Source organism: Diaporthe amygdali (assembly GCF_026229845.1).
Source record: "Diaporthe amygdali strain CAA958 chromosome Unknown NODE_26_length_719862_cov_65_716256, whole genome shotgun sequence".
Lineage (NCBI taxonomy): Eukaryota > Fungi > Ascomycota > Sordariomycetes > Diaporthales > Diaporthaceae > Diaporthe > Diaporthe amygdali.
The window spans coordinates 20,250-32,238 of record NW_026517046.1 but is presented as its reverse complement, the minus strand read 5'-3'; the positions used below and the strand labels follow the sequence as shown (position 1 = coordinate 32,238).

Here is an 11,989-nt window from a genome sequence, read left to right as displayed (position 1 = left end):
GAAGTTAACGATGAAAAATTATGCCCATGTATCACGAAAGACATGCGTGCTACGGCGATATCATAACGTTACGGAATCGATTTAATTTCTCATGCTCTTCAAAGACGGAGTAATCACATACACTAAGTGAACAACACCGACACACTCGAAACCACCTCCCTGAGGAGCGCCTGTGGCTTAGTTCCCTGTATAAAAAGTCATTCAGCAGGAAAGTATTGCACAAGAGGCTATTCTAAGCAAGATTATTTTCTCCCCTTACGCAAGGTCATCCCAAGAGACACGATGGTTGGTTATGCTACGGTTGGGTTATCACATGATTGGTTGTTCTGTCAGGGACTACTTAAGTCGTCCCGTACTTACCTTCATTATTTCGCTGATTCGTTACAGAGACACTGTGGCTGCGAAGCGGATATCAGAGCTCAAGCTCGTATTTCTTCGTGAATTCTCAGCAACTCACGACTAGAGGCTATGTGAGTTTGACTCTAATGCCAGTGTTTCTCATGGAACACAGTATTAGCGTGTTTGTTTCGTTGTTCGCCCTCAACATGGAGATGTGGTCAGCTCTGGAGACTTGCGAAGTTATGGGCGCCCTCGCCACCCTGTGTGTCTCTGACAGCCAGAACTTGTCGTTCCAGGTGTCGAAGTGCCCTTTCATCTCGAGCAACCAAACATACTCGTTTATTCGTTGACGAACTTGAAAAGAGCGGCCGACCCTGTCAATGACAAGAAGGTCACTGCTGCCGCAACGGTTGGTCGAGTGTGAATATTGATTCGATCAACCAAGAATATCACAAAGTTGTTTTGAAACGTACTCTGAGGCTTCAAAGTGCCGTGGCATATGGTAGACATCGTCATGGCTTCTGTACATGAACCTGCGTGCCACAGACGACGTAGGATTGTGTACTTGCCCAAGCGGTTCAATGTCAGCTTGAGGTCATATGCTTGTGCGTGTGCAAGTTCGAGTCTAGGCCATCATGGAATACGATCAGCCCCGAGTTCCCACCCGGAGGCTCTCCCGTAACCTTCAAGTTGAGTTTTATTCCGTGCAACTCCGCGGCTATGTTCACAAGCTCCTCAGCGAAGCCGATTCAAAGTGTTCAGATCTGTCTGCCTGCGTCACTCCTGGTGTTCCAGCAACATTCTTGGGGATCGTTTTACAGATCAATTGACGGATATCGACCAGTGACAGAAAGTGAGCGACACAGCTCTTTCCCATGCAATAAATCAATTTCAATCTGCCCCAAGACTCAGAGGAAACACCTTCACGTACCTACACTCCTTCACACACTTCACGCATCAAAGCATCCTTATTCTAGGCGAGAGGGGCAATATTTGACACCTAACAGCCTTCTTATTACATGCGACTCTACCTTGAACTTCTACCTTGCTTCTACTAGGTGTCAAGTTTTTGGCCCACTTCTCTACCGACCAACTTTGGAAGCACTCCTTCCCGGGTCGTCATCATCGTCGAAAAACACTGTTTGCAAATCCGACCCAAGAGGCACCTCCTTCTAATTTCATCTCTGCTGTTTGCAGGGTAGTGTTCACGACGTCGGATCTGGAAGCGTTCATACAAAAGTTCTTGACTGAAATCAGTCTCTCACTGAGCGAATTCAACGTCCGGGATAAAAGCAACAGAACCCGTGGGAAGTAAGTTCCGGACCTGTCATAACTTGTGGCCTATTTCTACCTTAGCTGGGACCTCTATGCCTTCTCTGACTGGTGCTTACATTCACAGCATCTTTGGCATCGTCCACGTTTGTCCACTGTTTTGCTCATGCTTCAACACGTTAGTGCTCCACTGGCTCGGTCTCCCCTGTTGGCAACTACCCCTGAGCGAATCCCGGCCTTTGAAATTCCCTCAAACGTCTGTCTCCTTTCATTTGCACAAGTCATAAATCTAACCTCTAAGCTATCGCGATTGCCAGACTTAAGGGTACTCAATCGAAGGAAAAGCAATGGCTCTCCAAAATGCGCCTGTGATTGGCAGTTTGCGGCCCTTTGACCCTACCGCATACACCGGAAAGCCCAAAGCTGCCGAGCTTGACGCCGCCGCGTCGTCCTCAGAGCTGCCGACTGCTGCAAAGACGGACGATGAGACCAATGTGCAGACTTGGGCTGGTGGTGAGTCGAGTCCGGAACCTCAGAATTTCAGGAAAGAACTTAAGGCGACTTCCGTGACGGGGCCGGAAGAGGCTTCATCACCGGCAGGAAGCACTGAGCCAATTTCCACAGAGACCAGCGCCACAACCGGAAAGCATGGACCTCACGACAACGGAACCTTGCGACTTGTCAGCCTGCGAGTGATCAATAAAATCCACAACACAGAGATCGACCAAAAACGATACACCTTTGCCGAGCTAGATGGCTGGACCTGCAAGATACCGGCTCGCCAATACCGCGAGGGGGAGCTCGTCCTCTACTTCCAGGTTGACTCCTTCCTGCCCGGCACGGATGAACGTTTCGGAAGAGCAAAGAAGCTTCAAATGCTGGGCGGTAAGTTGGGCCAGAGACTCAAGACCGAGAAGTTTGGCAAAGGTGAAGACAAGATCGTGTCCCAGGGCATGGTCCTGCCTGTGCAGACGTTTCCAGAAATCTGGAAGAAGATCGAGGTGGTGCGACAGTTCATCTCAATCGGTACAATGAAAGGGGATGTGTCCCTGATCAACGCGACTCTGCTCATCATGTACCGCGACAAGAACTGGGCGGAGATATTGGGGGTCAAGAAGTGGGAGGAGACGGCGGCCCAGCCCCAGCAGCAGCCTGAGCATCAACGTCTCGGGATGTATCCGGGTGAGGTGTTTAGGCGGACGGATGTGAGCCGAGTTGAGGACTGCCCGAACCTGTTCACCAAGCGCAAGTACAACAGGCTGATTTACCAGGAGAGCGTCAAGATGGATGGCGCTGCGATGGTTGTCTACTTCCTCACAAAGACATCCTCTCATTTCGGTTCGCTGAATCCCCTACCCGAGAAGGTCGGGCCCAACACAGTGCTCGAGACGGGCCGCTTTGGCGTTTGCAGTAACAAGGTCGACAAGAACGAGCTGGAGATCCAGGGTCCCGCGGCTTTCAAGTACTGGGAGACGGCCTTGCGGTACGACCTCCCCGCCAAGCTATCGAAGCTCGGCCGCAACATCGCGATCCAGGGGGAGCTGTGCGGCGATTCGATCCAGAACAACCGCGAGCGCATCCCGAACGGCGAGCAGGATTTCTTTGTCTTTGCCATGTTCGACATTGACAAGCAGCGGTTCATCAACCCCAGAGAGGTGGAGAGGATGGCGGAGGACTTGGGGCTTAAGCATGTCCCCGTGCTGGGCTATGTCAAGCTCACTGACATTGCAACCAGCCACGGCGACCTCAAGAAGCGAGCAGCCAAGAAGAAGGGCGAGGGGCTGGTGTTCAAGTGCCTAGAGGATGGACGACGGTTCAAGGTAATCTCCAACACCTACCTCTTGGAGCACGGCATTTGAGCTGCCCGGAACGGCGCAGACCTATAATGGAGGGCTTGAGCAGGCTGCATTAGAGCTTTGGTTGGTGTTTTGATTCAATTGGGGGGGGGGGGTGAGACAACGGCTCATGGTTTTGGGATTTTGGGATGCATGATTCGTGGGAAGTCATCATTATTATTCGAGAGCCTCAATGATAGCCTCGAGAAGTTTTGCAGTTGGCATGACAGCAGGGTCTTGGGAATGCATTTTTAACCAGAGTCAAAGTCAATGCTATTGCGTGAGTCTTTAAGATGCCCGCCCTTAGCTGAGCCCGAACAAACACCCCAGCTTCTGGAAGGGGCGGCTCTGAACTGGGCCAGGGCGCCTCTCCCCCACTTGTTTCCCTGTGTTCAGGGTTGGGGAAGGTCGGAAATAGGGGTGCCTAATCCTAGCCAAGACACCCGGCCGCGATATCTGTGGCGCAGCTTGGGTCGTCAGCGACCACCCTCTCTACCATGGGATCGAATGGATGGGGCGGAGCGCAGCGGGAAGGGGGCGGTCCCTTGGGCTGAACACAGCAGCAGCCTACATTGCGTGTAAGCACCCAAAAACAACTTCTGCTGGAGCCCTCATTTAAAAATTGCCAGAAGCCACCTTGCGTCACCCGAGATTTAACAGTTCCAATGTTTCGACTTTCGACTCATAAGCTCGCGACTGCATCGTTCATCCAGGCAGTTCCAAATCACTACAATAGGACCAGAAGCGCCCAACTCAATCCATCGCAGATCACCTGCATACACCCAAATCGAGCACAGACTCTCTCCGGCCCACCACGGCAATAACTAGCCCTCTCAGCCTCAGCCGCATTATCTCATACCCGCAACCTCGCTGAGGCCCACTCACTTACACCATGTCTCTCGAGGCGAAGATCAGGGACACCTCAGAGCGCAACGTGGAGCTGCTGAACATCCTCCACCAGACCGACAGCTCTGTCCCAGACCTCGAGGCCCAGAAACGCCATGTCGCCGACCTCGAGAAGCAGGTGGCACAGGCAGCCGAGAGGCTGAAGCAGATCGGCTACAGGCGCAAGCAGGAGCTCAGGGAGCACGAGAAGTACCGCGACAGCGTCCTGCGGCGCTTCGCCTTCAAGGTGGGCGGCAAGGCGGAGAAGTTCGAGGCCCGGGCCGCCAAGGAGGAGCGCGAGTACTTTGACGTCCTGCAGGAGGAGCACCAGGCCGACGTCATGAAGAAGAACCTGGACGAGATGTTGGCTGATGCGAGGACGCTGCACGGCGAACTGGAGATCAGGGCGGCCACGCACGTCCAGGCGCAGAACGATCTAGATAGACTGTACGAGTCCATCTTCACGGGCCCGTCGCCTGGGTTCCCGGAAGAGGATGAGCGGGAGCGGGAAACGAGCAATGCACTGCAGATCTACAAGGAGGCCCGGTCACGGGCAGAGGCGGAAGGAAAGGTGGTCAGCATCCTGACACAGGCGCAGACGCGGCTGAATGGCGCCCTGATGTCGATGGAAGACGCCCTGCACGCGTCTAGGAGGGATATGTATGGAGGTGGCACTTTTTCAGACATGATGGAGCGGAACGCACTCAACAAGGCCGAGAACCTGGTGCGGCAGGCGAAGATGCTCGTGACCCAGGCACAAGCGGCCTCCCCTATGGTCCGCCCTCTGCCGCAGGTCAAAATAGCACAGGGGAACTTGCTCGGCGACGTCTTTTTTGACAATATCTTCTCTGACATGGCGTTTCATGAGAAGATCCAGCAGTCAAACTTGGAGGTCCGGCACTGCTCACAGTCCCTGAACATTGATTTAATGTCGGCGACACAGCGGCACATGGAGTTGTTGCATGAGACAGACCAGAAGAACGAGGTGGTAAGACAGGCGAGATTAAGATTGCAGAGAGCACGAGAAGCAGCGTTTCAGAGGATCACTGGCCGGGTAGCATCTTCGTCTCCGCCAGCGGACGTACCGCCTCCTGAAGGGCCACCGCCTAGTTATACAGAACGAGCTGATCCGGCGGAAAATTGGTGGGAGAACTAGTTAGGGTCCAAAATGAGCTCATTCATTTCAATCTCTGCTATCTGCCTTTCGCAACTGTGACCTGTATTGAAGGCTTAAGGGCTTATCGCACTTGCGAAACCCACCGAGAACTGTCCTTGTTGAACATTCTAGACCGAGAAGCTGCCTGGCTTTTTGCTACCCTTCAGGAGCATTTCAGCTGTCGCTGAACTCGTCATCTTGTATGCATCAACTTTGCTTTCTCAAAATCAGCAGTCGGCCCTTCATGAGCCATGGGCGCCTTCATTCCTGGAAACCCTTCGAGACCACTGGAAGCCCTAGTAGGCGTCCATTCTTCCAAGACGCCCTCTGCCACAACCATTACCGAATTTCAAAAGTTTGATCCCAGTCGGAGATTTAACGAATCTCGCACGAATTTGCTCATATCGATAGAACATGGGTGCCACCAAGGCAAGTCCTTTACCGGTAGGCTCCTCCTTGTCCGTCAGTCGCGAGCAGCATTTGCCGGAGGTCTCTTTTGTAGTCCATGTCGCTTATTCCTCTCAATTGCAATCTAAAGTATCTCCCGGTTCGTCATAACCATCCTTCTCGTCAGCAGGCTTTTCAATCCAATTAGTTCCCTCCTTGTCAGACGTGCCATCCTCAGATGTAGGCGTCGTCAGAATATCCACCGTTTCCACCGCCCCATTCTCGTCAAACTGTTTCTGAGGCGCATCATCCATGATTGTGTCCGTCGGCATTCCAAAAGAAGCGCCTGGCTGAACAGTAGGATTGTCTTGGTTTGATCTTACAGACCCTGACGAGAGAGTGCGAGACGGTGGCTGACTGGCGGTTCCATGTGCTGATTCGTCCTGGTTCTCATGTTTGAAGTCGGAGACGAGCTCCTCGGTCTTGATCTTGTTGGCGAAATCAGCCTTCCTCGTAGCTCTTGGGGCTGTAATCGATTGCTGAGCACCCGGCGCGTCGCCTCCGAAAGGGGTATCGGGAGTCTGAGCTTGCACTCGGCCTGGAGTCTTGGCCTTCGGAAGAAGCCTGACGGCATCACAGACGACCCTCCTCTTGGTGATGCATATCATGGTCTGGAAGTTGGTACCATCGTTGTTCCCTTTTTTGAATACAGCAGGGGAGACGACAAGATCCACGGTTCGAGGAACTTTAGTGGAAGCCTCAGGGCAAAGATAACTATCCTCCATGCAAGACTCATCATATTTGAATCCATTTGTGATCTGGTTTCCTTGCATACCAGGTTTATGAGAGAGGATTCTGAAATCGGCTTTCAGCTTTTTGAGCATTATGAAGAAGCTTCGAGCATCATCAAAGATTCTCACTGCATCGGCGACGGCGCGTTCGACATCCAAATCTCCACAGAGACTGGACAAGCTTTGGACCATAGCCTCAGCAGTTAAAAGGAAGAGGTCAGGATTATAATATCGTTCTGTTAGGCGTTCAAAGATGCCGCATGAAGCAGATCTCCAATTTTGGTAGTCCGTGTATAGTTCGGACAGAGGCGCAAGGCCTTTGATCTGGTCTAGTTTGCCCCGTCAGCTGGCGCGTATAATTCAAGATCAAGGGTAATATTACCATGCGTCATGCACAGAGTCTTGAAGAACTCGTGCCCCAATTCTCCAGGCCAAATGTTGGATGTGTTAGCCGTCATCTGGTCGAGTATGGAATTCCAAATGTAAGCTTCGAATGCCGCGTTGTACAAAAGGCGAGACTTCAGAAACTTGGCTGGATCTGGCATCAACTTGTACCAGACCAGTTCTAGTTCGCGATCTCCCGCGTCGGAGACCGATCTCAAGTACCTGTTCACGAATTGGGCGATACTGAATTTTAGGTCTCCAAATATTTTCTGGACTTGCTGATCCGATTCTTTGTAATTGTTGAAGGACTTCTGCTGTCCATTAGCCTGGCGTATCTTTTGAAGCAACTCGTGCTTCTTCTGATTCCATCGGCCTTTCTGAACATCGAAGTCGCCTCGAGCCACTTTGAACTCCTCTGTTAGGTCGGATTTCTCTTGTTTCAGAACGGCCACTTGCTTCTGACAATCTAGTGATTTCTTTTGTCAAACGTCTCTCCATGCAACGCAATAACATAAAACAAGAGTCGGGACGACGAACCATGTAGCTTGTTCTTGGATTTTTCAAGGGCAAGGCTGGATTCCCTCTTGAACTTTTCATGCTCGGACCGGAGGTTTTGATTGTGGGCGCCGTTACGATCATTGACGACGCGCAAACTCTCAACCTCTTCCTGTCGACTGTCCTTCTCTACTTGGACGGTCTGTAACTGAGAAACCTTGATTTGAAAATCTTCTTCTCTCTTCGCCAATGTGTTTTGGCAGTCATGGAGACGTGTATTCTTCGACTTGATGTCCTTTCTCATCGACTTCTGGTCCTCCAGCACCGTGGCGACCTTGAGTCTCAAACTTTCATTCTCTGTGCGCTCTTTGTCAAGAACCCGATCTTTCTCTATCAAGTTTGCATCTTTCTCTTTGTTAGATGCTTGCAGCTTCTCATACTCATGCTGGTGCCTTTCAGCTGCGGCAGTAAGAGCTCTCTGCTCTGAAGATTGGTCCTGGATGAGCTGAGTCTTCTCTTGCAATGATGTATCTTTTGCGGCAATTTCAACTTGGAGGCCTTCAATCTCAGAGGTGAGATTTCCGATTCTGGCTAACAGCTCCGCTTCCATTTGCACGTATTGTTCTTGGAGCTCGGTTAGCTGATTTCTTGTTTTGTCATGGTCGCTGAGCTCATCGGTGATGCGGCGATCGTATTCTAGCGATTCTTGGTGCTTGGATGTGCATGCTTTTCGGAGTCGAGCATTGTCCTTTGTCAATTTATTGTATTTCTTTGCAGGAATTGTGACTGTCTTACGCATCGAGTCCACTGGCTCGTTGTCGGCTGCAAGCTTAGCGCGCTTGCTTGAAGGCTCTGTTTTGAGCTCATCACTCTCGCGATCGTGCTTTCCAAGGTCTGCTCCAGATTCTTCGTTCATTGTGAGATCGATTGATGTGCTTGAACCGGGTGGGAACGACTCGGGACGGTCTTTGCAAAGCTGCGATAGCTCTTTGGGCTGGTCGGGCGGCATCTTGAGGAGGATTGACGTTTCTTGAAGGAATTGAAGGATATTAAAATGGCGTCTGCTGTGTAGACTTGGAGGAGGTTTGTGTGTGGCGTTCGGTCATTTGGTGAGGTGTGGAAGGAAAAGCGAGGCAGGCGATTTCGATCAGATTAAGTACCTAGGTGGGTAGGCTGACACCTCAAGGTGGGGAGACTGTCTCACTCAAAAACTTTCTCGGGTTGATTTTTGATGCTCTTTGTGGTAGTTGAAAGATCTCCGTTTGTAGGAGAAGGCTCTGATTGCAAAGCTGCTGAGATCACTGCAGTTTTATATCGCGAGCAGCTACATTTCCACAGTACTTACACCAACAATGTACCCTGATCTGACAGTAGAAATTTCCAAATTTGTTTTAAAGCAAAGGCTACAGCTTTGGAGAGACCCACTCAATACCTTATAGATGCCATGGAATAGTGGTCATTTGTTGTCATGAAGAAGCATATTGTGTACTTGCAAAATCATTGAGTTGGTTGAGAACGACTTCAGCCAATCTTGTGTTTATTAGGGCTCCATTTGATTCTGTGAGCTTGATATGTCTATCTGTACAACCCAGCTACCATGCAATCAACTTAGGATCGAGAGAAATCAACAGCCTGTCCTCGAAAAGAAAATGTCGTGAGACCTATGGCAGTATCAAACATTCCCATGATCTTGAAACTCCACGGCCACGTTCTCCCGCGCCTGGAGCTTACCGTCATGAAATATCCTGAACTCGACAGCACCACCCGAGAGCTTCATTTCAGTTATAAAGCCCATTCGGAGGAACTCCCCTCCATTCTTGTTGACGAAGCCCTGCAGCTCGTCCTCGTCAATATCCTTGATCCACCGGATATCACAGAGCTTGCTCACAGATCCGTCCTTGCGTGTTGGAGGCCTCTCTGACTTCGACAAAAAAACGCTGGTGGAAATGTCGCTTGAATAATCGGTCTGGATCTTGAAGAACTCTTTCCGGAACGTTTTACCAACAGGAATATCCTCACCCTGTGGAAATACATTTATTGTTAACATGAAGTCCCTTTTCTTGCGAACCCAAATAATTGACTTACGCGCGTGATCAGGGGTTTGAACTGGTTCCCGGCCATATCGGCCTGTTGATCCTCGTCCCAAATTTTATCCTGTTCAAGGTGTTTCTCGTGATCAAATTTCTCCTGACAGACTATACCATAGCTTGCTCGAGCGATCCTAGATCGAACCTGGACCGCAAGCAGACTATCAAAATTCTCATTTGTCAGGCCATGAATGACAGCGCCTCGGCAGATGGCACTCCAACTATCATGTGTCAGAATCAAGTCTCCCAAGGAGGAAAACTACTTACGGCTCAGAGCCCCACTTCTGCAATATCTCTACCCCCTCAAAGCGTGAACTGAGGTACTTCTGCAAATACTGGCATCTTCCGAAACCTCCAACAAGGATGATGTACTAGACGAGTATTAGAAGCCGAACGGCTATCGCCAATTGCCAATCGCCACAAAATGAATCATAATTACCTTGGGCAATCTTTCCGTCTTCATCTGTACGTCACGAATTTGAGCCTCGACCAGCTCGTAGATTCGTTCGACGATGGGTCTGAAAACCTCTTTCACTTCTTCATGAGTGATGGTAAAGGTTGGGTAACCGGCATTATCGTCATCATCATCTTCGTCGACGAAGATACTTGGGTTGACAAGTCTCTGAGGCTGACGAATGATCCACTCACTCTCCTCGCCGGTGAACTGGGATCTGATGCCATTCTCCCATTCTGTAATCATGAGATCTTGAATATCTCGTTCGCGAAGACGCTGCATGGCATGTTCAGAAACCTCTTCCAGCTTTGTGACAAGCAGGCTCCTGAATCGATCGTCCACCATGATCGCGCCACACAGCGCGCCTGGATAAACTGTTTCAGTAGCTGCAGACGTTTCAAAAATGCTTGAAACTTCCACTCACCTTCACCCGTAGCAGCCTCCCGTACAATCATTGAGTCGGTTTTGGTGACCTTGTAACTGATCACGTCAACGGTCCCACCCCCGCAGTCCACGATCACAAAATTGTCCCTAATCTCCAGTGAAGTTAGAACAGTCTTCACCGTAGTACTCTCAGAAGACTCACCTTGATATCGTGCCGGCCGTCCACACCCGACAGTGTCGCCAGAGCAGCAGCTTCAGGCTCAGCCACGAAACTCAAGGTGGTCTTACCAACTCCTGAGCGCCCGTTGAGAATGCCGGCCCGAACAACCGCCTCGCGCATTCTGTCACGAGAGTAGTGGGGCCAGATGGCTGGCAAAGTAATGACAACGTGGAATCGAGAAGTGTCCACAGTATCGTTTCCCTCTGCGACCTTGATCTTCGAGATGCAGTGGTTCCATATCTTTTCCAGGAACAGTGCGATAACCTCCACAGCAGTCATAACTAGGTCACGTAACTGATTGCGAGCTTCCTGCAAGTACGCAGATGTTCGGATGTCTTCGGCAAGGTCGACTTCGTCAATAAGCAGGAGCTTGAACCATTTGAGCGCACCGGCTGCAGTCTTGGCCTTTGCACCCCATTTCATGACTCCAGGTGCTTCCGCTAAGAACTTGATAGCCGAAGGAACTTTCACCTGGTCATTGGTGGTATCATCCCAATTCGTTATGACTTCAATCTTCTGAGGATTGCCGGACCAGGCGTATGCGACACCGGTATGGCTAATAGTGTGTAAGTGCGGATCCAGAAGTATACCAATGAGAGGAGACTCACGTCGTTCCGAAATCAATTCCAATAGACATCGTGGGCTCCTCGCCCAGCTTTGAGTTACCTGCCGTCTCTTTCTTCTTCTTCGCTGAACCAGGCTTCTTTGCCGGGGAACTGACACTGGCGGCGGGACTGCCAAAGGAGATGGGCGCTGTTCGCTTACGCGAGGGTGTGCCGGCAGCCTTCTTCACCTTGGGCTGGGGTGGAGTGGGAGGAACATAATTGTCGAATTTCTCGATTGCGCCGCCACTCTCGACGTCTGGATCCTTTTTGTGGATCATCGATGCGATGGGGTGTGTTATTTGACTGATGACACAAACGAGTCAGAGTTTCTTGAAGTACGAAGGGAGAGCGTCAATTTTCCAGACTTGGAGATCAAATGTAAACTGGAGGAGCAAAACACTCCAATGGGGTTAGACCCCAAAATCAGACCTTTGAAGGGTCGAACGAAAAGAAAGTTGAGAAAGTGGAAAGATTGCAAAAGTCAGCTTGGAAGAAGCTGATAAAGCTGGTAGTGAAGAATATCAGATTGCAGAGGAGAAGAAACAGGAAGGTGGTTAAGCGTGGGACAAGGGAAGGGGAAAGTAAGGAAAACCTCGGGGCGCGATATGATGGAAGGAGTAAGGTTGTCCATTTGCTGGGGAATTGCGATTTGCGAAGCCACGAAGCATCAGGTCACAGCCAGGTCTTGAGAACGG

At 50.7% G+C, this 11,989-nt stretch overlaps 4 protein-coding genes across 4 annotated transcripts; 2 read left to right on the top strand and 2 right to left on the bottom strand.

Annotated features, from left to right (window-relative positions):
- Nucleotides 1-282: 282 nt before the first annotated feature.
- Nucleotides 283-3,470, top strand: J7T55_010058 (rna drb0094 family; the record flags this gene model as incomplete). The annotated part of the gene is made up of 8 exons (XM_053131242.1): nucleotides 283-305; nucleotides 512-601; nucleotides 703-748; nucleotides 846-890; nucleotides 958-1,151; nucleotides 1,537-1,650; nucleotides 1,739-1,789; nucleotides 1,991-3,470. The coding sequence occupies 8 exons, from the start codon at nucleotides 283-285 to the stop codon at nucleotides 3,468-3,470; spliced, it is 2,043 nt and encodes a 680-aa protein (XP_052990484.1).
- Nucleotides 3,471-4,338: 868 nt separating this feature from the next.
- Nucleotides 4,339-5,487, top strand: J7T55_010057 (uncharacterized protein; the record flags this gene model as incomplete). Its single annotated transcript, XM_053131241.1, has 1 exon — nucleotides 4,339-5,487. The coding sequence occupies one exon, from the start codon at nucleotides 4,339-4,341 to the stop codon at nucleotides 5,485-5,487; it is 1,149 nt and encodes a 382-aa protein (XP_052990483.1).
- Nucleotides 5,488-6,008: 521 nt separating this feature from the next.
- J7T55_010056 (uncharacterized protein) lies at nucleotides 6,009-8,553 on the bottom strand (the record flags this gene model as incomplete). Its single annotated transcript, XM_053131240.1, has 3 exons — nucleotides 6,009-6,994; nucleotides 7,048-7,515; nucleotides 7,587-8,553. The coding sequence occupies 3 exons, from the start codon at nucleotides 8,551-8,553 to the stop codon at nucleotides 6,009-6,011; spliced, it is 2,421 nt and encodes an 806-aa protein (XP_052990482.1).
- Nucleotides 8,554-9,216: 663 nt separating this feature from the next.
- Nucleotides 9,217-11,572, bottom strand: J7T55_010055 (ctin-like atpase domain-containing protein; the record flags this gene model as incomplete). The annotated part of the gene is made up of 8 exons (XM_053131239.1): nucleotides 9,217-9,564; nucleotides 9,630-9,698; nucleotides 9,777-9,852; nucleotides 9,899-10,002; nucleotides 10,071-10,450; nucleotides 10,510-10,621; nucleotides 10,672-11,245; nucleotides 11,298-11,572. The coding sequence occupies 8 exons, from the start codon at nucleotides 11,570-11,572 to the stop codon at nucleotides 9,217-9,219; spliced, it is 1,938 nt and encodes a 645-aa protein (XP_052990481.1).
- Nucleotides 11,573-11,989: the final 417 nt, after the last annotated feature.